This window comes from Salvelinus fontinalis, chromosome 2 (genome assembly GCF_029448725.1).
Source record: "Salvelinus fontinalis isolate EN_2023a chromosome 2, ASM2944872v1, whole genome shotgun sequence".
In the NCBI taxonomy this organism is placed as follows: domain Eukaryota; kingdom Metazoa; phylum Chordata; class Actinopteri; order Salmoniformes; family Salmonidae; genus Salvelinus; species Salvelinus fontinalis.
Window position 1 is genome coordinate 19152674 of NC_074666.1, and position 26959 is coordinate 19179632.

The 26959-nt window shown below is 44.3% G+C and overlaps 1 protein-coding gene across 4 annotated transcripts; it reads right to left on the reverse strand.

The window, feature by feature from the left end:
* Nucleotides 1–25318, reverse strand: naa25 (N-alpha-acetyltransferase 25, NatB auxiliary subunit). Of its 4 annotated transcripts, XM_055865839.1 has the most exons (23): nt 25219–25318; nt 23029–23114; nt 22657–22795; nt 21425–21543; nt 19325–19399; nt 19050–19236; nt 18810–18921; nt 18560–18649; nt 15651–15823; nt 14461–14573; nt 14098–14305; nt 13865–13954; nt 13528–13708; nt 7115–7214; nt 6860–7011; nt 6662–6787; nt 6355–6598; nt 6047–6170; nt 5789–5854; nt 5525–5622; nt 3033–3143; nt 2779–2928; nt 1–2667 (listed from the first exon to the last, which is right to left on the reverse strand). In XM_055865839.1, exons 1-23 carry the CDS (start codon nt 25316–25318, stop codon nt 2545–2547), a joined length of 2967 nt encoding a protein of 988 aa, XP_055721814.1. In that variant the 3' UTR covers nt 1–2544. The 4 variants fall into 4 exon arrangements, with proteins under 4 accessions (XP_055721814.1, XP_055721822.1, XP_055721841.1 ...); XM_055865847.1 differs by lacking the exon at nt 19325–19399 and having other exon boundaries at nt 25219–25308; XM_055865866.1 differs by lacking the exons at nt 1–2667; nt 2779–2928 and having other exon boundaries at nt 3100–3182; nt 25219–25308.
* Nucleotides 25319–26959: the final 1641 nt, after the last annotated feature.

Here is a 26959-nt window from a genome sequence, read left to right on the forward strand (position 1 = left end):
TGATTTGTTCATATATATATTTTTAAATGACATTCCAGTGTTTTTGTTTTCCATTTTCTAGCAAAAGAGACAGGATGAGTATAAATTGATGGCACCTCAAAATGAGTCCACTGACAGCCTCTAGAGAGGGTCCCATCTGTCCGGGGGTTTGGGTTTGAGGGGTCAGTGTGGGAGGATCAAACTGTTCAACGTTCCTGCTCTCTCGTCCACGTCTTGTTTAAAAAGGATAAACTAAACCTACAACACAAAATAAACCAAAGCATATAGAAATCGATATTAGTCAGTCTCAGTGCCCCCGGCTGTAAACATGTCTACTAGTTTAGGGCTCTATTCAATATCGCTGTAGCGTTACAGATTAATAAAGTCATTTCCGATTGAGCCAACATGCGTTTTTTTTTACCATCGTTTGTAGTCTCCGCATAACGGGATAATTTGGATAGCATTCTAGCTTCGCCCTCATGTGGTTGCTAGCAAGCAGGCTAGGTATCAACTGCCAATCCAATAGAGGCTGGAAGCTATAGTGAGCGTTAATTGGTTAATAGCGTTGCGAGATCACAGAATAATTGCATAAAATTCAGCTTTCCCCAAATTTGATCCAACCATGGGCCCGTTTCATCGTCCCAAAAGATATGTGGAAATGCACTAACTCGAACATTGCCTATCACGCTGAACTTCCGTGATAGACTGAATAGAGCCCTTAGTTTGCAATGCATTGATTAGAACAGACCTCTATTTTAGAGCGTTCCACAATGCTACTGAACGTGACCCTGATGTCTGTCTGATACAAGTCTCCTCTCGCTGCATGGTATAGGTCTATCTGTAGCTAGCAGGTGAAATGCCATAGCAACAGAGCCACGTTTTTGGTATATAGTTATACATAGGGTGGGGTTTAAGACAACGGCCATGTTAGAGAAGATCAAACCGCAATATATCATTGGTAAATTGTGACTGATCTAATGAGTCATATGATGCCCTTGACAGTTTTGGTTAGTGAAATGAATTGCGGGAGATCAGTGCAGCTAACATAACGGTTGACAGAGTAGGGAGATGCACCCTGAAGAGCCAATGAAGGACTATTTCAAAAACATTCCCCATCTTCATTGCAAATCGGACACGTTGGTTGTCTCCTTCACATTTAGATATTTTGGGTTTCAGCCATTGTCAGAGAGAACTGTTTCCACAGCACTTAACACTAGCACCTCTGAATAAACAGGTTGTATAACTGTCTGGTTTCTCTCCTACAGTGTTAAAACAAACCATCCACTGACTGTCGTAATTTAACTAAACCAGGCAAGCTACATATACTTTGCACCAACATAGAATGCAAATACATTACTTACAGTATGTATTTTCAGATTCAGGTATTCCAATCTTTTCCTGTGATTGCTTTCCAATAACTACAGAGGGGGTTTCAAATAGACAGAACACAAAGGGGGAGTTTGGGATTGAAAGGCATGGACTGGTGGCGAGCAGGGTGATGAACCCAACCAGAGGTGCATACTACAAAGCAGGTTCAATGAGAGAACCAGAAATAACTGTTGATTTCCTGGTTCATTAAGAAAGCTAAACATTATGTGGTTTTGGTTGAGTCAATTAGACCAAGCTCATCTTAAAAAAAAAAAAAAAAAGATATATATTTAGGCAAGTTAGCTGGCTAACTCCTTGATCCTACGTTGTAGTATACTCATCTGCTCTAAACTGACCTATTAAGTCATGGTTGCCCGGAGAGGAGTGATGACAACTCGTTTCCCAGGTTTCTGGCTAAAAGTCAATGCCTAAAATCAGCACTGGAGTTGTGCACTTCTGAAACAAACAATTCAGAAGCTTTTCAGAGTTAGGGCCGTGTTCAGCTTTCCTTGCGTGTAAAATACGCAAAGAACACTTTGTTCAGCTGTCCTCGTTTTCATACAGTAAGCTAAGCACCATCTCCGCCCCATTTGTTCTTATGAGCAGAAGAGTGTCACTGACAACAGTGTAGCTGTTTGGACTGCAAGGCCAAGCTCGGGAAGTGAGGGGTCCAACATGGAAAACAGAAGCAGATCTTCTCATCTGACTGTCACCATGGAAGCAACAGCGGCTGGGAAAAAACAACTAAGGGGAAAACGTTGCTTAGTTCATTCACGTTCAGTCAAGGAGTTGTTGCTGTGGTAGTTGATCTGTCATCTGCGGACTATGTACAATAATTTAGTTTAGTTCTAAAATTGCTTATTTCGTATGTTGCTCTAGTATGTTTGAGGAGCTTCTCTGTGACATTATCACATATAATAAACCGGAAATATCTGTGGTTCCTTGCTGAGAGAGAGAGCAGTGATGGTTCTCACGGTGAGAAAGGGAGTCCTGTGTAATATAAAGTGACACCCAGAGTGAGGGATATGTGGAAAAGGAGAGGGAAGAGGATGAAGTGAAAGACTGTTGGCAGCAAGCAACACCTCCTTTGAGAGGAGCAGGGGGAGAAGGCTCTGTGTGGGGGTGCAGTTAGATGAGGTGATCCAGTATAATAGTGAGAGATAGGTATGACAATATTGATTGAAGGGTGATTGCTGGTCAGAACTTGAGGCTCTTCAGCGAATCAGCTCTCTTCCTCAGTAGATCTCCCAGCTCCTGTAGCGAGCCAAGATAACTAGTCTGAACCTTGTCCATGGCTGCCCTGGTGAATCCACACTCCTCCTGGGAGAGAGAGGATAGAGGTACAGATAGACAGAAGAGAAAGAACCATGCTTTGAATTAAAGAAACAAATCAGTAATCATACACACAGCTACCCACCCAGACCTACCAACCTGTGTCTGTGCGTGTCCCACCCCCAGGGTGAGTGCTGCTAGTTTGAGGGCTGTCAGGCTGGCCTCCTGCCCCTTCACGTGATCCAGAGCCTGGGTCACAATGCCCTGTAGGCTGCCTGTCCACTCCTGGAAGCCACTCAGCACCACTGGCTATAGGGACAGAGGAAGGGGGCAGAGAATTATTGGCGAATGGTAATGGTGTCAGAAGGGTTGTACGCGGACAAGGGGAGAATGAGACGGTAGTGAGTGTGTACCATGGCTGTGCTGCTGTCCTTTTTCTTCTTCTTCTTCTTCTGTAGGCTGGACTTGAGCGGTCGCAGGACGCTGGCAGAGTAACTGGCCACCCACAGCACCACACACACAGTCTGACCAGGAGACATCACCATGTATTACACCCACACAGTCTGACCAGGAGACATCACCATGTATTACACACACACAGCCTGACCAGGAGACATCACCATGTATTACACACACACACAGTCTGACCAGGAGACATCACCATGTATTACACACACACACAGTCTGACCAGGAGACATCACCATGTATTACACACACACACAGTCTGACCAGGAGACATCACCATGTATTACACACACACAGTCTGACCAGGAGACATCACCATGTATTACACACACACCACACACAGTCTGACCAGGAGACATCACCATGTATTACACACACACCACACACAGTCTGACCAGGAGACATCACCATGTATTACACACACACACCACACACAGTCTGACCAGGAGACATCACCATGTATTACACACACACACAGTCTGACCAGGAGACATCACCATGTATTACACACCCACACAGTCTGACCAGGAGACATCACCATGTATTATACCCACACAGTCTGACCAGGAGACATCACCATGTATTACACCCACACAGTCTGACCAGGAGACATCACCATGTATTACACACACACCACACACAGTCTGACCAGGAGACATCACCATGTATTACACACACACCACACACAGTCTGACCAGGAGACATCACCATGTATTACACACACACAGTCTGACCAGGAGACATCACCATGTATTACACACACACACAGTCTGACCAGGAGACATAACCATGTATTATACCCACACACAGTCTGACCAGGAGACATCACCATGTATTACACACACACAGTCTGACCAGGAGACATCACCATGTATTACACACACACAGTCTGACCAGGAGACATCACCATGTATTACACACACACACAGTCTGACCAGGAGACATCACCATGTATTACACACACACACAGTCTGACCAGGAGACATCACCATGTATTACACACACACACAGTCTGACCAGGAGACATCACCATGTATTACACACACACACAGTCTGACCAGGAGACATCACCATGTATTACACACACACAGTCTGACCAGGAGACATCACCATGTATTACACACACAGTCTGACCAGGAGACATCACCATGTATTACACACACACAGTCTGACCAGGAGACATCACCATGTATTACACACACACAGTCTGACCAGGAGACATCACCATGTATTACACACACACACAGTCTGACCAGGAGACATCACCATGTATTACACCCACACAGTCTGACCAGGAGACATCACCATGTATTACACACACACCACACACAGTCTGACCAGGAGACATCACCATGTATTACACACACACCACACACAGTCTGACCAGGAGACATCACCATGTATTACACACACACACAGTCTGACCAGGAGACATCACCATGTATTACACACCCACACAGTCTGACCAGGAGACATCACCATGTATTATACCCACACAGTCTGACCAGGAGACATCACCATGTATTACACCCACACAGTCTGACCAGGAGACATCACCATGTATTACACACACACCACACACAGTCTGACCAGGAGACATCACCATGTATTACACACACACCACACACAGTCTGACCAGGAGACATCACCATGTATTACACACACACAGTCTGACCAGGAGACATCACCATGTATTACACACACACACAGTCTGACCAGGAGACATAACCATGTATTATACCCACACACAGTCTGACCAGGAGACATCACCATGTATTACACACACACAGTCTGACCAGGAGACATCACCATGTATTACACACACACAGTCTGACCAGGAGACATCACCATGTATTACACACACACACAGTCTGACCAGGAGACATCACCATGTATTACACACACACACAGTCTGACCAGGAGACATCACCATGTATTACACACACACACAGTCTGACCAGGAGACATCACCATGTATTACACACACACACAGTCTGACCAGGAGACATCACCATGTATTACACACACACACAGTCTGACCAGGAGACATCACCATGTATTACACACACACAGTCTGACCAGGAGACATCACCATGTATTACACACACAGTCTGACCAGGAGACATCACCATGTATTACACACACACAGTCTGACCAGGAGACATCACCATGTATTACACACACACAGTCTGACCAGGAGACATCACCATGTATTACACACACACACAGTCTGACCAGGAGACATCACCATGTATTACACCCACACAGTCTGACCAGGAGACATCACCATGTATTACACACACACCACACACAGTCTGACCAGGAGACATCACCATGTATTACACACACAGTTGCTGTGCATCTGCAATATTTCATATTATAATACATTTCCATTTGAGCAATGTTTTAGTGATATACATTTAGAGCGACTACACTGACCTCGACGAAGAAGACCAGTGTTTCCAACAGGGAGGGCTGGGTCATCAATCTGCTGTCTTTCATCTCCAACACTTCTCCTTTACATCTGGATAACAGCTCTGGAGGGAGGGGGGAGGGCACAGATCAGCATGGGGAATAAGAAGGAACTACTACACCAGTGATAACTCGACTAGCAACCTGAAGCCATGATATCTCCTGTGGCTGACTACACAGTCATTATTACCATGGACCTGTTGTAATCTTTAAAGAGGTCTGATGTCATACCTTGGAGTTGTACTATTAATGATTTGAAGGAGTTACAGATCTGGGTTTGGAGTTCTGACGAGTCGTCTGGAAAGAGAAATTATAAAGAGCATGACATAATTTCTCCCCTTCCTCTCTCTAGACTCCTCCCACTTCCCCACCCCTCTCTTGCTCCATCTCTCTCCTTCCCAGTCCTGCTGCTTCTGTAGATGGACAGACGGTTGGAGGCCAGTGGTACAGAAGTCTACATCCCTCTCTCCCCCCATCTCCCCGTCTTACCCAGTCCAGTGGTCTCTAGTTCCTGAAGAGTCAGTGATAGTTGCAGAGCAGAGGCCTGACAGTGACAGCTGCCACTAGACAGAGCAGTGGCCAGGCGGGAGGAGGGAGGGCCCACGAACGGGTACTAGAACAACACAACAGTTAGAGGTCCTGTGTGGCTCAGTTGGTAAGAGCATGGTGGTAGGTTCAGTTCATGCTGGGGCCATCCATATGGAAATGTATGCACTCACTGATTGTAAGTTGCTTTAGATAAGCCAACTACTATATATTATATAACACAGTTATTAGTGAAGCGTGTGTGTGTGTACCTGTGTCTGTTTCTCTGTGATCTGGGCTGCGGTCTGTAGCGTCAGGTCTAGCTGGGAGAGGAGGGTCTGGAGGGTGGAGCTTTTGGCTGATACACCATTCTCATTGGTCTTATCAGAGTTCCGTGATGAGGGGGCGTGTCCGAGCAGAGCCAATGAGGCTAGGAGGCGGAGCGTGAGAGAGCGAACCTTTAACCAGACCGACTCCTCCTCTATAGACAGACGACGATGCTCCTCAGTCAGCTCCCTGGAACACACACATTTTTACAGACTGGCATGGGTAAATATGTTGTGACAAGTGTGTGTGTACCTGTCCTTGGGGTCCCAGCTGAAGAGGACAGTCAGGTCTCTGTTGTCCCTCATGTTGTCCCAGGGAATGTCATCCTCCTCAGGACACAGACCCATCGCCTTCACACTCTCCTCCAGACTTGATGTGCTACAACACAGGAATATGTTACAGGTAGGTGTGTGTGTGTGTGTGTGTGCGTGTGTGTGTGTGTGTACTCACATGTCAGCCTCGGTGTACAAGTCCAGTAACATCCTCTCGGTGCGGACCTGAGCGAAGTGCAGAGATTGGTTGAGCCGGGTTCTAAACGCGATGAATTCTGGGATTTTCTCAAACGCTCCATACTTATAGGCCTGGATTATGTACTCTGAGGTCTGGCGGAGGACAGAAAAGAGGAAACAAGGAAGAGGTGAGAAAATACAACTCATCAGAATATATGACATATTTAGGACATACTTAGATGAGACAGGGACTCACATCTTTCTGGTTGGAGTGGAAAAACCTGAGGGAGAAGTTATAGGACTGGGAGGCTGCAGCAAACTGACCCAACGACCCTGCATAACGAGTTAACAGATACCTGGGAGAAAGGAGAGAATATAAGGATTAGTGCATTGGTTATGGTAATCTTAATGTGTATGTGTGTCAGCGTTTCTGTCAGAGCATTTTAATTTACTGGACAAAAAATGGTTGCGGAAGGAGATTACGGCATCCACCCAGTTCTCAGAATGACAGAAATCCCATTTAGTTCATGGTAACATGCAACTCGGATGCAACGGCATGCGTCATTCTTACTGAATTCCGATGAGCAATTGGAAGATGTTAGAATACATAGGCGGCGCGTTGAATTAAATTGCCAACATTATATAGCTTAATTAACTTATTCCTGTCTATACAGAAAGAAAGAAAATCATCAGAAATGTGGCTACTACACCAGAAAACATGATTTGGCCAAAGAGGATTATTAGCTTCTTAAACATCTTTTTGCTGTGGATTGTTTTAAAATCGCATAGCCTACAGTCGGAAGGGCCCGCAATTTGGGCAAAGCACGCGGCAAATACCAAATAGATGATTGTTGAGATGCGATCGTCAGTGAAAAGGATTTAGACCCTGAGCTAGGCATATCGTAATATTTAAAAATACAATCGCCGAAAAACTGTTTGGAAAACAAATGACTATTCCTGTAAATGCCACCGTCAGCCAGAGGAATATGCTGAGAAGTATTATCACCACAGCAAGCAAGGTACTTGGAGTCACAAAGACAGGCCTGGATGAGATCTTTAAGGTCAGGGCCCTCCGCAAGGCTCACAAAATCATTCTAGACCCAAGCCACCTCCTGTACCCGGACTTTGAACTAGTCCCCTCTGGGCGCAGGTATAGGGCACCCCTCAGCAGGAAAAACACAACTAGACAATCATTTGTGCCAGGTGTGATATCCCTCCTAAATAGCTCGGGCTAATGTTCATATCGACTCATTAAGGCCAGCAGGCTAGTCTTTTTTATATTTTATTGGTATATAACTTATGAAAGTTGTATTGTCAATTTTGTATTTAAATGCCACTTTAAACGTGTACATGACACTGCAACAAAATTTCCCCATGGACAATAAAGTAAGTAAGTAAAGAGAAGACAATGAAAAGAAACCAATCTGTCTTAGTTATCAAAAGTCTCAACTTAATTGAACGATCTTATTGGCACCAGCGAAGAACATTGGCCAGATCCCCGGTGAGTGTGCATATTCACCGCCTTTGTGTCAGTGCCACCTTTGTTCGTTTCTGGACAATCATTTTCTCCTCCAGCTTAGATGGACATCATATTGTATTTGTGTCTCCCCTTTTAGTTGGCCTAATATATGGATCAGACAACGTAGTTTTTATTGATCTGCTAGTCAGTGTCAGCAGAGTAGGCTACCCTGTCATTTATGTTATATTAAAAAAAGGTTCTGCTAATGTCTCCAGTCATATAAAGTATAGTAGAATTGCTTGAAATTTGTTCCTAAAGCGCCAACATTTTCCTGTGCAAAGAAAGAAAAAAATATAGGCTCTGATATAGCCTAAGCCTACTCGAAGTCACTACTCGCTACATTGAACAGTCTTTTTTGAAAACAGTGATCGAGTTATATTATCCTAATTATGACTATCCAATCAACACATTAGGAATAGGAGGATATCTTACATAAGTTTGCAAATGTGAGAATGCATGGAATGCTTTATAATATAAGGTGCATTTTTATGGAGAAACTGTTTGAATGTTAAATGACGAGACAGAGGCATTGATGCCAGTCTTGTTCAGTACATTACAATACATCCGGGTATCTCAAACACACCGGTACAACACTGGAGTTGCAGTAATTTACATTTACCAACAGATAGCATCACTGTGCCATCTTACACCCATAACAGAAACTTAGCTTTCCCAAACTTGAAACCCAAGTGTAGCCAATGTTAGAACCGCCCACGTGTACTTTTCCTCGGCCAACAATATGTGTGACAAACAGCAAAATCACTAGTCTATGTCAATCTACTATCCCCCATAGTAGAAAAGTTACCTATTCTATTGGCCAGCTTGTCATTCTGTGCGAGAAAGAAATAGCCTATTCCAAACAGACTCTGGGACAGTTGTGGGACGATAGACACCAAATTCATACAACAGGTAGGCCTAGGCTACATTAAAAAAATGTTTTTTAAAGCAATGAGTCTGATGCAACAGATCAGAACGTTTAGCATAAAATGTCGATAAACTATTATTTCTCCACATTATAAACGCAGCAATGCGCACAAGGCAGTAGGCTACGCGCGAATGTTCGTTCCATAATGCAATTAGCGTGAAAACACCATTGCGAGCGATTCACGTGACCGATTAAAATATCCGTTCGAAATTTAGAAAGAGGGGATATCTAAATATGTAACAACTAGCACGGGTTCCTAATATGACTAGGATTGTTCCTTTGGCTACTGGACAATGAAATAAAGTTGATTTGAAAACCAATAGAACATGAGAAAAAAGCTAGACCGAATGGTTTCAATGGCATATGGAAGTCTTTATAAAATAATTTCTTGCACGTTTGGTTGGATTTTGTCTAGGCTACTTTGAGGCAAGGTAAGACGTCAAATCAAACTTTCTCACATGTGCCGAATACAACACCTTACCGTGAAATGCTTACTTACAAGCCCTTAACCAACAGTGCAGTTCAAGAAAGAGTTAAGAAAATATTTACTAAATAAACGAAAGTAAAAAACAATAATGAGGCTATATACAGGGGGTGCCGGTACCGAGTCAATTTCGAGGTAGTTAGGAAGTGACTATGCATAGATAATAAACAGCAAGTAGCAGCAGTGTAAAAAACGAAATGGGGGGGGGGGGGGGGGGGGGGGGGGGCAACGTAAATAATCTGGTGGCCATTTGGTTAATTGTTCAGCAGTCTTATGGCTTGGGGGTAGAAGCTGTTAAGGAGCCTTTTGGTCCTAGACTTGGCACTCCGGTACTGTTTGCAGTGGTGTAACAGAGAAAACAGTCTATAACTTGGGTGACTGGAGTCTTTGACAATTTTTGGGGCCGTCCTGGATGGTCCTGGATGGCAGGAAGCTTGGCCCCAGTGATGTACTGGGCCGCTCGCACTACCCTCTGTAGCGCCTTATGGTCAGGTCAGATGCCGAGCAGTTACCACAACAGGCGGTGATGCAACCGGTCAGGATGCTCTCGATGGTGCAGCTGTAGAACCTTATGAGGATCTGGGGACCCATGTTAAATCTTTAAAGTCTTCTGGGGGGGAAAAGGTGTTGTTTGCCCTCTTCATGACTGTCTTGGTGTGTTTGGACCATGATAGTACGTTGGTGATGTGGACACCAAGGAACTTGAAAAACTCTCGACCTGCTCCAATACAGCCCCGTCGATGTTCGTCCCACCTTTTCCTGTAGTCCATGATCAGCTCTTTTGTCTTGCTCACATTGAGGGAGATGTTATCTTGGCATCACACTGCCAGGTCTCTGACCTCCTCCCTATAGGCTGTCTCATCGTTGTCGGTGATCAGGCCTACCACTTCTGTCGTCAGTAAACTTAATGATGATGTTGGAGTCGTGTTTGGCCACGCAGTCGTGGGTGAACGGAGTACAGGAGGGGACTAAGCATGCACCCCTGGGGGGCCCCCGTGTTGATTATCAGCGTGGCAGACGTGTTGTTGCCTACCCTCACCACCTGGGGGCTGCCAGTCAGGAAGTCCGGGATCCAGTTGTAGAGGGAGGTGTTTAGTCCCAGGGTCCTTAGCTTAGTGATGAGATTTGTGCGCACTATGGTGTTGAACGCTGAGCTGTAGTCAATGAACACCATTCTCACGTAGGTATTCCTTTTGTCCAGGTGGGAAAAGGCAGTGTGGAGTGCGATTGAGATTGTGTCATCTGTGCGTCTGTTGGGGTGGTATGTGAATTGGAGTGGGTCTAGGGTATCCGGGAGGATGCTGTTGCTGTGAGCCATGACCAGCCTTTCAAAGCACTTCATGGCTACCAACGTGAGTGCTGTGGGGCGGTAATCATTTAGGCAGGTTACCTTCGCTTCCTTGGGCACAGGGACTATGGTGGTCTGCTTAAAACATGTAGGTATTACAGACTCGGTCAGGGAGAGGTTGAAAATGTCAGTGAAGACACTTGCCAGTTGGTCCGCGCATGCTTTGAGTACACGTCCTGGTAATCCGTCTTACTCTCCAGCTTTGTGAATGTTGACCTATTTAAAGGTCTTGCTCACATCAGCTACCGAGAGCATTACCACAGTCGTCCAGAACAGCTGGTGCTCTCATGCATGCTTCTGTGTTGCTTGCCTTGAAGCAAACATAAAAGGCATTTAGCTCCTCTTGTAGGCTCGCGTCACTGGGCAGCTCACGGCTGCGCTTCCCTTTGCAGTCCATAATAGTTTAAGGCCTGCCACATCCGACGAGCGTCAGAGCCGGTGTAGTAGGATTTAATCTTAATCCTGTATTGACGCTTTGCTTGTTTGATGGTTCTTCTGAGGGCATAGCGGGATTTCTTATAAGTGTCCGGATTAGTGTCCCGCTCCTTGAAAGCGGCAGCTCTAGCCTTTAGCTCGATGCGGATGTTGCCTGTAATCCATGGCTTCTGGTTGGGGTATGTACGTATGGTCACTGTGGGGACGACGTCGTCGATGCACTTATTGATGAAGCCGGTGACAGGTGGTATACTCCTCAATGCCATTGTATGAATCCCAGAACATATTCCAGTCTATGCTAGCAAAACAGTCCTGTGGCTTAGCATCCACATCATCTGACCACTTCCGTATTGAGCGAGTCACTGGTACTTCCAGCTATAGTTTTTGTTTGTAAGCAGGAATCAGGCGGATAGAATTATGGTCAGATTTGCCAAAAAGGAGGGCGAGAGAGAGCTTTGTATGTGTCTCTGTGTGTGGAGTAAAGGTAGTCTAGAGTTATTTTTCCCTCTGGTTGCACATTTAACATGCTGGTAGAAATGAGGTAAAACAGATTTAAGTTTGCCTGCATTAAAGTCCCAGGCCACTAGGAGTGCCGCTTCTGGATGAGCATTTTCTTGTTTGCTTATGGCCTTACAGCTGGTTGAGAGCAGTCTTAGTGCCAGCATCGGTGTGGGGTGCTAAATAGACGGCTACGACGGCTACGAATAATATAGATGAGAACTCTTGGTAGATAGTGTGGTCTACAGCTTATCATAAAATACTCTACCTCAGGCGAGCAATACCTCGACACTTTTTTAATATTAGACATTGCGCACCAGCTGTTATTGACAAATAGACAAACCCCACCCATCGTCTTACCAGACTTCTCTATTCCTGTCAGTGCATGGAAAATCCCACCAGCTCTATATCATCTGTGTCATCGTTCAGCCATGACTCGGTGAAACATAAGATATTACAGTTTTTAATGTCCCATTGGTAATATAATCTTGATCGTAGGGCATCCATTTTATTTTCCAATGATTGCACGTTGGCCAATATAGAACGGATGGCAATGGGAGTTTACTCACTTGCCAACGAATTCTCAGAAGGCAGCCCGACCTCCGTCCCCTTTTTCACCGTCTTTTCTTCATGCAAATGACAGGGATTTGGGCCCATTTTTACTCATAATATGTAGTAAAAGGTTCAGGTTTCAAACAATTAAGTATACGTTTTCAAAATGCATACTGCCTCCAGCTCATTGCAAAGTGGTGTGTGACGCGCTGACGCCTGCCTATGCACTTGAATGGAGAATTGAAAGCGCACTTCAAAAATAGGAGCTATTTTGAAATCGTGGCCATTTTTTTTTTTAAACACGTGATTGCCTTTAGAATTGTTGCGCAATTATTGGGCTTTTTAAAGCGTGTTTTACTCCAGCAACAACCAGCTGAGGAGCTGATTTCTCCTGCAGATCCCCAGCTGGTTGCTGCTGGAGTAAAACATGTGCTTTTATCATTCATTGCACAACAATTCTAAATACAATCACGTCTTAAACAGTGTGCACTGTTATATATAGGATAAAATGCATTATTCCTCAATGGGATTTTATTATTTTATTTTAAATCGGATTGTTCATTTTTTGGGGGGGGGGGGGGGGCAAAAGCCGGCCATTACCGGTTAACGGAAACCCTGGGGTGTGTGTGTATTACTATCCTAATGGGTACCGGAAGTCCCCACGTGGATAGTAAAACAAGGAAAATTCTCTCTCATGGGGACATTTCCCAGGTCCCCCATGAGGACAAAGACTATTTTAGGCTCAGGGGTTAGGTTTAGGGTTAGAATTGCGCTTAGGGGTTGGCTTTACAATTAGGTGTTAGGTTTATTGTAAGGAGTTAAGGAAAATAGGATTTTGAATGGAAATCTATTTTAGCTCACAAGGATAGTAAAACTTGTGTGTGAGTGTGTGTGTACTAGAGACCCACCCTATGGTGTCGTGCTGTACGTGCTTGGCATCCAGGCTGGAGTAGAGGTCCACTACGGGCTGGAAGGCTCCGAGGCGACAGAAAAGAAGCAGCAGCAGTAGTTTGAACTGAGCGTTGGAGGGACTGAAGGACAAACCCTCCTCTAATACTCCTAGACACTGCCACAGCATGTTCTCATCGCCTAACACGCACAGAGATACACACACAGTATGTTAACAAACACAGAGAAACCAAGAGCGAGAGAGGGAAAGAGAGGCAGAGAGTAAAAGGCAGGGAGACAGAGAGAAAGAGGCAGAGAGATAGAGAGAAAGAGAGAGAAATGAAGACGATGACTCACCAGTTTCTGTCCAGAGGTCGATGTAGACGTGAGCGACCATGAGACAGTACGGATCAGAGAACTGGAGCTCTGTCTTCAGACACGACTTCCCTGTTTTACACACACTATTGTCAGACAAACTAGTTTCTGGTTCTTCACAAAATTGCCATTGCATCTCTTCCAGTAGTTTTTAAGCTAGATGCATCACATTTTGGATGGATAAAGATAGGGACCGATAGAATGACTGTCCTTACCAAATTGTAGTCCATAGTGGTAGTGGGCTTTGAGTTCTGTGATGAGGCATAGTTTGCCCTCTGTGTCCAGAGCGTGTTGAAGTCCCAGCACCCGGCTCAGCTGACACACACACAAGTGTCTCTGCAATGCCTTCGTATCCCCCGGAAACCCAAAGCCATCCTCACCCACCTCCCCCAACGGAACCAACTCCCCCAGACGGTTTTTAAACTACAGGGAGGAGGAGAGGAAGAGAGAGAATAGGAGAGGAAGAGAGAGAATAGGAGAGGGAAGGAGAGGAGCAGAATTTATGTTATCAGGTCCAACTCATCAGGGGTTGGTGATAGATTCCCACTACTGGTGGTGTTCTGCAGGTGTGTGTGTACCTGTGTGTGTTGCTCAGGGGGAAGTAGGTGTAAATATATCTTCAGGTCTGTAATACAGCAGGGTTTGTCTCCAAACTTCCCAAAGAACTGAAGCATCAACTCCAACGGATCTCCTGTAGACAACACAACGCAAACAAACTGTCAACGTGGGGTGTGCCGAGGAAACTGTGGGGTGTGCCGAGGAAACTGTGGGGTGTGCCGAGGAAACTGTGGGGTGTGCCGAGGAAACTGTGGGGTGTGCCGAGGAAACTGTGGGGTGTGCCGAGGAAACTGTGGGGTGTGCCGAGGAAACTGTGGGGTGTGCCGAGGAAACTGTGGGGTGTGCCGAGGAAACTGTGGGGTGTGCCGAGGAAACTGTGGGGTGTGCCGAGGAAACTGTGGGGTGTGCCGAGGAAACTGTGGGGTGTGCCGAGGAAACTGTGGGGTGTGCGTTAGTGATTTTTGAGGTTGTTTCGGTTCAATTATTTAAAAATAATCACGGTTTTCAATTTCAGTTTCAATCATTTTTTTAGACATTAAATACACTATGCATTATGTGAGTTAAATGATATAGCACAAAATACAACTATTAAGTTGAATAAAAGTCCCATGATGGTAGTGACTGCCCATTACGGCTTATCACTTATTAACTATCATTCATTTACTTTAATTAAATATGTCAGTTTGTGTACATTACATTTGTTTTATTTGATGACTTTATTATTTAATTCCAAGTCATCGCATCTCTATAGAGCTGCTGCCTATGTCAGACAAAATCACTAGTTCTTCGAAAGTAAATAAGGCATACTTTTCTGACTGCTGAAAACCAACTATCAATCACTTAGATCATGTGCAGTATTTTCAGGTAGAAAAAAATCCGAAGCAACTGCTTTCTGCCCCTCTATCTCTCTGTCTCCATGTGTGCTCCACACCACTGAGGTATAATAAGCTCCATACAGATCGGACAAGTAAGCGGACGTGCAATGGATTATGGTCCTTGTAGTTAATTACCACATTATCTGCACTAAACTATGTAGAATATTGGCCTTTTGGAAACTACAAATCCCTACTACAATGCACAGTTTGATCTGATTCGTTCTGATCTCCAGAGAAACTGTGCATCGAGTTCACAGAAAAACAAATGCAATTCAAATAATTGAACAAAGTTCCAAAAATAACAGCAGCACTAGTGTGTGTTTGTGTGTGTGTACCTAGCTCTTGCTCATCAGGACAGCCCCTCTGTCTCAGTCTGTGTATGAGTTCCAGGCAGGCCATGTAGGGACCTCTGAGAGGACGAGACTCCTTCTTGTCCTCCTCCTCCATCCTGTCCACCACAAACTTCACTGCCTCTGCCACAGTGGTCTGCACTGGACCCTCCACACAGCTAGAGAGAGAAGGGGAGGCAAAGAAGATAGTTTGTTTGATCAGCCCATCTCTTCTCATATACGAGGTAAAACTTCCACCAAGAGCAGAATCTCTAACAAGCAATGGCCTCTTCTAATAGTCTGCTATTATATAATATTTTCTCACTCACACAACAGGGTTTCCGTTTCCCGGCAATTGCCGGCTTTAAGTAGATAAAAAAATGAAAAGCCGATAAATAACTTCTACCGGCCAAAATTATTGAGAGAAAAAAAAGCTTTTTAATATTTTGGGGCTGCATGTAGCCTAGTGGTTAGAGCGTTGGGCCAGTAACCGAAAGGTTGCTGGATCGAATCCCCGAGCTGACAAGGTAGAAATCTGTCGTTAAGCCCCTGAACAAGGCAGTTAACCCACTGTTCCCCAGTAGGCCGTCATTGTAAATAAGAATTTGTTCTTAACTGACTTGCCTAGTTAAATAAAGGATAAATAAATTTATGGAAATACCAGTCGATGGAAACATTTGATCGTCATACTTATCAGTATATAGGTTAATTTGCATATAATAGTGGAATTAAATTGGTGTATGTGTATTTGTTAGTCATCGCTTAGCCCATCTTATTTATCCAACACAACTATCACACTATTTTGAACAGGATTTCTCCTGCAGCTCCTCAGCTGGTTGCTGCTGCATGTGCTTTTATAAGCCCATTCATTGCATAACAATTCTAAATGCAATCACATTTTAACTGTTTATGTGCACAATTAAAAACAGCTATTTTTATTTCTCAACTTTATTACCGCCTAATTCAAGCGCAGCGTGTCACCTCCACTTTAAAAGCTGTGAGCTGTAGGCATTAGTGCCTATGCATTTTGAAAACACAGGCCTCCTTGATTGTTTGAAACCTGCCAGTTATGATTTGAATTTGTGCATTTTTGTGGAACAGTTTGATTTCAGTAATAATGTTTTTGTTTCTCAAAATCAGTCACGTTGTTAATCATGAAAATCTGAATTAAAATTATAAAAAAATTCAACTATGGCGAGAGCACTACCCTCTGCTATATGGACACATTGATACACCGTGATCTATTGCCTGCTAAAGAAATGAGCACATGGAACTAATAGCCTATAGGCCAATGCAGCAGTAGGCCTATAACTTCCATTGTCAACTAAAATCAAATGCATTAAGCCGACAAGTAAAAACAGTAGAAAATGATCAATTCAGGTTTTCAATTGCATTTATTTCTCAGTCTGCCTGCATGCCTTTCTAAATGTCTTGACTTGAGCTACTCTTTTTATAAATTCCCCATGACATGTTTACTACTGGTGACATATGTAATGGGAATTGATAAAAACAATCAAAAGGGCAAACAATTCACACAATGAAACAACGAATGCGCAACAATTGGCGGGAGACATCTGAGCCATTCTAGTGAGAGACTCGCCTATATCTTTTGTTATACTCAAGAGAATCTATACACGGGCCTCCCGGGTGGCGCAGTGGTCTAGGGCACTGCATCGCAGTGCTAACTGCGCCACCAGAGTCTCTGGGTTCGCGCCCAGGCTCTGTCGCAGCCGGCCGCGACCGGGAGGTCCGTTGGGCGACGCACAATTGGCATAGCGTCGTCCGGGGTAGGGAGGGTTTGGCCGGTAGGGATATCCTTGTCTCATCGCGCTCCAGCGGCTCCTGTGGCGGGCCTGGCGCAGTGCGCGCCAACCAAGGGGGCCAGGTACACGGTGTTTCCTCCGACACATTGGTGCGGCTGGCTTCCGGGTTGGAGGCGCGCTGTGTTAAGAAGCAGTACGGCTGGTTGGGTTGTGCTTCGGAGGACGCATGGCTTTCGACCTTCGTCTCTCCCGAGCCCGTACGGGAGTTGTAGCGATGAGACAAGGTAGTAATTACTAGCGATTGGATACCACGAAAATTGGGGAGAAAATGGGATAAAAAAAATAATAATAATTAAAATTTAAAAAAATGAGAATTTATACACATATTTAGATGCTTTTCACTGACAACCACAACTCAATCAGCTAGGCCTTATTGGCATGCGTTCTGCCCAAATTGTGGGCTTTGCAAATAGGCATAGGCCTACAAGCTTGTGATTTGTAAGAAACCACAGCTATTTTTTATATATTTTTTTTTATCTAACGATCCTCGATTCTGCCGTGGATAAGTCATGCTTTCTGGTGAAGTATTTTGAATTATTTTATTTATGTGTAGACAGGAGTCATGATATAATTTTGGCAAATGTATTCGTATTTACTGCCCTAGCCTATTCGACGTACCGCCTATGAAAGACTTCCTCGTGTGCCATTGCTCTCCTGTTCCATTGGCTTTCATATCAACTTTCTTTCATTGTCCAGAAGCCAAAGGCACAATCCTAGTCATATTAGCAACCCATCCTAGTTGTTGCATCTTTAGATCTCCCCTCTTTCTAAGTTTCTAATGGAGATTTTCAACAATGTCACATATACAACCGCTCATCAGGTGCGCCGTTTAGAATGGAGTTTTCCCGTGAATTGCATTTTGGCAAATGTTTGAAAATTAAATTTTATTTTCTGCTTTATTACAGGAGTTGAATGTTCTGTGAAGTTGCATTACCATAATCTAAATGTGATTTCTGTCATTTTGAGCACAGTGGGTGGATTCCCTAATGGGTCCGTTAAATTTCTCAAATGGCCGGTGAATTAAAATCTTCCCGGTCACGTTGTCCGGCGCCACATTTTCCTAACCGAAACCCTGACACACATAGTACTCACTGCTCTTCCTCATTAGGTGGGCTCCAGGACTTGTCCATGAGATGGAAAAGAGAGTCAAAGTAGGAGAGATAGAACTGCCAATCATCAGGACTGTAGAGAGAGAGAAAGAGGAGAGAGAGAGGGGGGGGGGGCGAGAGAGAGAAGGGGAGAGAAAGAGAGAGAGGGGGGAGAGAGATAAAGACCAACTCTGTAAGAGCAATGCTGAAGTGTGTGCATAAATGCGAGTTTGTATATATATGGGTGTACCTACTTTTTGAGCAGTAGTTTGTTGGACAGAGCGTTGCATTCAGGCCAGAGCTGCAGTCGTTGGTACATCATCATACACTTATTCTCCCTGCTCTGCAACTCACTGGTCAACTTCTCTATGAGACGGCAAACATACACAGAGTGAGTAGAAAGACATGAACAAGTCACACAGCGAACAACCCAGAAGCTGCACAAATCCTCTCTGAGTCTCTCACACACACACAGAATCTCTGTCCATTCTTACCTCCCAGTGGACCGCGGACCATGTCCAGAGCCTCCACACACTTCCCCAGCCGCTCCAGGATCATAAAGTACAGTTGAACCTCAGCCTCAGCCTCAATCTTTTCCTCCTTCACCATCTTTTCCACCATGCGTTCAGCCAGGGGCAGGAACATGGTCTGGGCTAACTTCTCATCCTGCGCCGAGATGGCCTGAAACACACACAGACAGTAAACACACAGTCACACAGACAGACTCACAGTCACTCAAGCTATATATTTAGTGAGAGAGCATGCCTACCTGCATAACCAGACTCATGACAGACCAGAAGTAGTATGGGTTCTTAGGAACGGTCTTATACAAAGCCATCCCCGCCTAGCGAGCCAGACAAACAGAACAATACAAAAAGAACACATGACTTAGTATTTGTTGACATCGTGGGAATATTGAAGACACTAGTTAGGGGTACTTAACCCTTTTACACGTACCATCACAAATACAGTGCATTCAGAAGGAATTCAGACCACTTGACTTTTTCCACATTTCAAATCCAAGTTTATTTGTCACGTGCGCTGAATACAACAGTGAAATGCTTACTTACAGGCTCTAACCAATAGTGCAAATAAAGGTATTAGGTGGACAATGGGTAGGTAAAGAAATAAAACAACAGTAAAAAGACAGGCTATATACAGTAGCGAGGCTATAAAAGTAGGGATTCTACATACAGACACCGGTTAGTCAGGCTGATTGAGGTAGTATGTACATGTAGATATGGTTAAAGTGATTGTGCATATATGATAAACAGAGAGTAGCAGTAGCGTGAGAGGGGTTGGCGGGTGGTGGGTGGGACACAAGGCAGATAGCCCGGTTAGCCAATGTGCGGGAGCACTGGTTGGTCGGCCCAATTGACTTAGTATGTACATGAATGTATAGTTAAAGTGACTATATATATACACTGCTCAAAAAAATAAAGGGAACACTTAAACAACACAATGTAACTCCAAGTCAATCACACTTCTGTGAAATCAAACTGTCCACTTAGGAAGCAACACTGATTGACAATAAATTTCACATGCTGTTGTGCAAATGGAATAGACAAAACGTGGAAATTATAGGCAATTAGCAAGACACCCCCAATAAAGGAGTGGTTCTGCAGGTTGTGACCACAGACCACTTCTCAGTTCCTATGCTTCCTGGCTAATGTTTTGGTCACTTTTGAATGCTGGCGGTGCTTTCACTCTAGTGGTAGCATGAGACAGCTTATCCAGGATGGCACATCAATGCGAGCTGTGTCAAGAAGGTTTGCTGTGTCTGTCAGCGTAGTGTCCAGAGCATGGAGGCGCTACCAGGAGACAGGCCAGTACATCAGGAGACGTGGAGGAGGCCGTAGGAGGCTAACAACCCAGCAGCAGGACCGCTACCTCCGCCTTTGTGCAAGGAGGAGCACTACCAGAGCCCTGCAAAATGACCTCCAGCAGGCCACAAATGTGCATGTGTCAGCATATGGTCTCACAAGGGCTCTGAGGCCCTTACTTTGGTAGGAACGCACACATGTCCAAAGTTCAATTTGTAAGGAAAACTACAATGAAGGTAATGCGGGCGCTGGCCAGAAAATGTGCCAGGGGAAAAAGTTTGTGCAATCCTGTTCTGACTAGAGATGCGGAATGTCCTCATACTTGATCTGGGGAAACACTGGGGAAGTGCTTGGGCTCTCGTTGAAAATATACGTTTTTTGAGAGAAGTTTGTCAGGCTCAGTAAAGCCTCAAATATAAATTATCTGCAACAGTGAAAAGTGCTACTTCTTATGTGAATTAATGAGGTGGGACACACCTCAAATCAAACTGTTGTTAGAAAATAAAACCAGTTAGAAAATAATTTGAATTTGACAAGTTGAAACATAGATAGATAATTAGCAGGCAGTGTGCCTTGGTTTGAGGGCAGCCTGTCTTGTTGCGTAACAATCACATTTTGCAACAGTGAGTGCATTCTGACATCACGCACATAAAAAAAAGCTCACACTGGGGCAACCGTTAGAGATATTTGGAACTTACGCGTGAAAAGGTTAAAGCAGTTGTGTTTCATGCTTGTGGAAAAGCTGGGGATGTGTGTGTGTGTGGGGGGGAAAGGGGGATAACTAGTCAGTTGTACAACTGAATGCATTCAACTGAAGTGTCTTCCGCATTTAACCCAACCCCTCTGAATCAGAGAGCTGGGGGGGGGGGCTGCCTTATATCGACATCAAAGTCTTCGGCGCACGGGGAACAGTGGATTAATTGCCTTGCTCAGGGGCAGAACGACAGATTTTTACCTTGTCAGCTCGGGGATTCAATCCAGCAACCTTTCGGTTACTAGTCCAACGCTCTAACCAGTAGGCTGTGTGTGTGTGTCTGTTTTCTGACCTGCTGCATCTTCTTGTACTCTCCAACACGGGCGTAGGCCATGAACAGGTGAGAGTGATACTCCTCGCTGAGGGGAACCTTCTTCACAGCAGCTTCATACAGCTTAGTCACCAACTCAGCTACAGACAGAGGGGATGGGGAGAGTCAACATCACAACATCTAAGGCCTTTGCAGACTGTATGGCAGCTTCAGTCTTTTACAATCATCACGTTACACTGTGCGATGTAACCAAATGAAAATATTGATAACCTGGCCAGATTGCACAATTTGCTTTAGTTCTGTCATCACATTCTGCGATTGGCTTGAGAGTCTATGTCAACTGCAGCGGTGTATTTGATCTGCGCATCTGCCAGCACCAGCAGAGCAAGCCACTCTTTATGCTTATGCGCAAGTTCGGGAAAAAATGAAAGTATGCATAGTTTTCACATAACTGTATATGTCCGAACTCAGAATCAAATAGGCTTCCCCAAAATAGCATGGTCGCTGTGGTAGAACGTTGACTTTGATTGGTGATTTTGTGCATTTATCAAAATCCCATCGGGTAGCCTGATTTCAGATTATTAAGGAAATCATTCTTCTTGCACAGCATGTAAACGTTTAAATCGAACTATTATATTAATCTGACTATTCACAATAATGTGCATACTTAGTGCCGGCCATGTTCCTATTGGTCAGTCACCAGGATCGGCTCGTAACACCAGCCACACTATACGATAAATGCGAAACAATTCTGACACTGCCGACCCTGTCACACTGAACGAGCCAAGACGTCCGACAATCGTTTACGACCTACGAATTTTCCTACAAAGTGGAAATTTTGTCTGGGACAGAGAAATCATAGCATAAGACGGCTAAAATCGTACAGTCTATGGGGGCGCTTTAAAGATAACTCAGAGAGTTGTGTGGATGTGTGCGTGTTTGGTTTTACTGCCTTTGTGGAGACCAAAAGTACTCAAAAGGATACTAAAACAAGAAAAATATGGAAAGGTGGGGACATTTTCCTGGTCCCCTAAAGGAAAAAGCCTATTTTAGGCTCAGGGGTTAGTGTTAGGTTTAGGGGTTAGTGTTAGGTTTAGGGGTTAGTGTAAGTGTTAGGTTTAGGGTTACGGAAAATAGGATTTTGAATGGGAATCAATTGTTTGGTCCCCAGAAGGATAGTACAACAAGTGTGTGTGTGTGTGTGTGTGTGTGTGTGTGTGTGTGTGTGTGTGTGTGTGTGTGTGTGTACTCACGGCGGTGCATCTCTCTGTACAGTATAGTGAGAGCCTGTAATGAGTTATCGTCAGTGGGTTCGAGTGTCGCCACCTCCTGGGCCAGGCTAAATGCTTCATCCTGCTTTCCTGTTCGCTGCAGACCGATGGCTTTCAACACCTGGCGAGAGGGATCTGCCTGAGTAACATGCCACCATCATCATCGTAGGGGGTAGAGGTTAGGGGCAGGGTTTTAGGTAAGGCCTAGGGGGGTCAGGTTGGATATAAGTGCTCGTCTCTCTTTCAGTCATTAACCCAACTTAATTTACAGCTGCTAGCGAGCAGTTTTGACCAGACCAGGAAAAACTCTGGGCTCCATCTTGGGCCCTAAATACAGCCCAGAGTCCCACCCACCTTGGCACAGTGCAGGTCCTTGTGTTTCTTCAGCAGTTTGTCAGCCTGCTGGATCGCCATCTTGTTGTTGCCATTGTCCAGGTAGTCTGAAGGGAGATGGCATTACAGAATCAGTTAACCTACTCCATACAGTACTATAACACATACACACCCACCCCAGTCCCACCCAAGGAGAAAAGGAGTTATTCCTTGTATTACTCTACAAACCATTCATGGAGTACTAAGACCTGTCAGCAACCATAGTTTAATTTAAACTTACACACTGATTTAAATAATTTAACCAAAGCCATTATCAGGCTCTAGAAGTTGTTTCTAAAATGTGGAATGTCCAATCAAAAACGCATATTTTGAACCAATGGGTAAAATAATATGTTAATTGTGTAAATAATCCTCTAAAACAACCAATGGTCCAAACCTTATGTTTCTAACATAATAACCTTTCAAAAATGATTGTAGTTTTTACCCTTGTAGGATGACCAAAATTGAAAAGTGATAAAAAATAAGGACAGTTGCACAGCATAGCGTAAGCTAGACTGGATGCTGTGCGAGAATAAAGACTACCTGACCGGCTCACTTTCCCGTTGAACTCGTCATCATTCTTCTCGAATAAACAGGTAAGATAGATATTGATTTTGAGATATGACATGTAGTATTTCTTTGTTTTAGTATACGCCTTTTTATATTTCATGAAAAATTCCTGTTGTGTTTTTGAAGATTTCTCACAAAAACAAGCGATTCTCTGAAATGTCAACGGAACACTGGGCGTACCATAAGCTTTTTTTCCTCCTAAAAATTATATGTAATTCACCTTGTCATGCTAATTTAGCTTCTTTCTTCTTTTTTTTACAGAGCATACACAAAGACAAGCACGCATACAGTCCCTTTCATAGGGCAAGTTGGGGTCTAGACTTCAGGGCAGCTGGATGCCAAAATTAACCCTGCCAGACAAACACACAGTGCTCTCCTGCTACACTATGTCATCAGCCCAAATGACAACTAGGCCAACATCATTATGTCTCGTGTTGGCCATCAGGGTTTCCCTTTCTTCATAAACCGAATGTCTCTAGATCAGCATCAATTTATATATCTAGACCCATACAGCTATATTTTCATTGTGTCCAGTATCCACTCACTGACAGCCTCTGTCAACTGATGATAATCAACTCCACATGATTTCAGCAGAGCTTTTGAGGAATGGGAAACAGAGAGAAACCTGAGAGACCAAACAGAAGTCTCAACGGTGCATGTAATTAGAGCAGTTTGAAACTAAATCTAACTGGATCTAGCTAGCTACCTGCATGATATAATACGACACTAGAATGTCATCGAATGGCCCAAATCAAAGGCTACAACACAACCATGCATATCAAACTAGCCAACCTTAATCCTCTTAAACCCATCTGACACATAACAGCTAGCTAACCATGATCAATGATCTGTAGTTATAGCCTTCATACTTTGTAGCTAGCTAACAGATGCGTTAACAGCGTTGGCATCAGCGACACGAAATCAACAACACCCGTTAATAAAAACCCATCTAACCAGCTATTTAGTTAACTTTACAAGGCAATAGTTGTGATGCTAATAGCCAAACCATGGCATCCCGTTCTTGAGAGCTAACTTAGTATCTAATGGTAACTTAGCTAGCTACCGAATTAACTGACGGTAAAATGCATCCGACCAATGTGTGTAATACACCCCGTTGTATCTGACCAACTAACTAGTTAGCTTAAACATAGTTGCTGATATTTCTGTGGCATACAAAACTATTTGTAATAACATTACGGCTCAGATCCATCACTGTTTCTGCATGCTAACATAGCTAAGCCTTAGTTAGCTAGCTGTCAAATCAAAGAGACCTGAATTTAGCAAGTGGGAGAGACTAATCGCCGAAACTCTTTTAGGGTGTATTTCAAAGCAAAGCTGTTTCATCGTGTATTGAATAACGGTGGGCAAAATATCTGCAGTTGTGCGCTGTCAGAATTGTGCTGACATCCACTCAAGCCAAGGTGCACGGTCCTTCGGCGCTGCAGGCGAATTGAGTCCGGGGATGGGACTTCGGGGGCCCCTGGTGCTGCCCAGCGAGTCCCAGACACAAGCTACTGATCAGATGACTGCTCCGGTACGTCGATAAACAATGACAACACATTTAACCAGACACAAATGTGCTGTTTCCTTGCAAATTGTTACCGTAAATGGGTCTAAGTCTCCGATCGTTAGGGTCTTGCACATGGCCTCTAGCCGCCATGTTGGAGGTTACCAGTATATGTCTGAGCATGCGCGGTCGCATCAAACCGGCAGGAATTAAAAGGAGCAGTACATATATATATATATATATATTCACCTTTATTTAACCAGGTAGGCTGTCAGGCTCTCATTTAGAACTGCGACCTGACCAAGATAAAGCAAAGCAGTGCGACACAAACAACAACACAGAGTTACACATGGAATAAACAAACATACAGTCAATAATACAATAGAGAAGTCTAAATACAGTGTGTGCAAACGAGGTAGGATAAGGGAAGTATAGCAATAAATAATCCATAGGGGCGAAATAATTACAATATATTGTAATGAAACAGGCAAGGAGCAGGTCTCGGACCTTCTAGCCCGAGGTCCGGCGCGCTATCGACTGTGCCGCAAAAGCATGCTCGTGTAACAGTATAACTTTAAACCGTCCCCTCGCCGGGACCCTCTGCACATCAACAACAGTCACCCACGAAGGCCGCGGCCCTTGTGGAGCAAGCGGAAACCCTACTTCAGGTCTCAGAGCAAGTGACGTAACCGATTGGGACGCTATTAGCGCGTACCCGCCAGCTTGCGACTCTACGTCTTACAGGAACGCGCTCACCGGCCAAGCACACGCACTGTCGTGGATGCAAGGTCCGATCACTCCTGACACCAGTGTAATGAAACAGCAGGGAGCAGGTCTCGAACCTTCGACCTTCTAGCCCGAGGTCCGGCGCGCTATCAACTGTGCCGCAAAAGCATGCTCGAACGGCAGAGTCGATATCCGCGCTTATAAACCCAGGGTCGTTACAATATCAATTAAACACTGGAGTGATAGATGTGCAGAAGATGAGTGAGCAAGTAGAGATACTGGGGTGCAAATTATAAATAAAATAAATAACAGTTTGGGGATGAGGTAGTTGGATGGGCTATTTACAGATGGGCTATGCACAGGTGCAGTGATCTGTGAGCTGCTCTGACAGCTGGTGCTTAAAGTTAATGAGGGAGATGTAAGTCTCCAGCTTGAGTGATTTTTGCAGTTTTTTCCAGTCATTGGCAGCAGAGAACTGGAAGGAAAGGCGGCCAAAGAGGAATTGGCTTTGGGGGTGACCAGTGAAATATACCTGCTGGAGGGTGTGCTATGGGTGGGTGATGCTATGGTGACCAGTGAGCTGAGATAAGGCCTGGGGCCAGTGGGTTTGGCGACGAATATGAAGCGAGGGCCATTTCAGTAGGATTTATCTGAATTTAATCTACTCAGTACAGCAAATGCCAAATAAATGTTAAAATACAGTCTCAGTATGTCAACTGCAGTGGTATAAAGTACTTAAGTAAAAATACTTTAAAATACTACTTAAGTCGTTTTTTGGGTTATCTGTACTTTACTTTACTATTTATATTTTTGACTACTTTTACTTTTACTTCAGTACATTCCTAAAGAAAATAATGTACTTTTTACTCCATACATTTTCCCTGACACCCAAAACTACTCGTTACATTTTGAATGCTTAGTAGAACAGGGAAATGGTCCAATTCACAGTTATCAAGAGAACATCCCTGGTCATCTCTACTGCCTCTGATCTGGCAAACTCACTAAACACAAATACTTCATTTGTAAACGATGTTTGAGTATTGGAGTGTGTCCCTGGCTGTCCGTAAAAAAATAAAAAATAAACGCGAAAATTGTACAGTCTATTTTGCT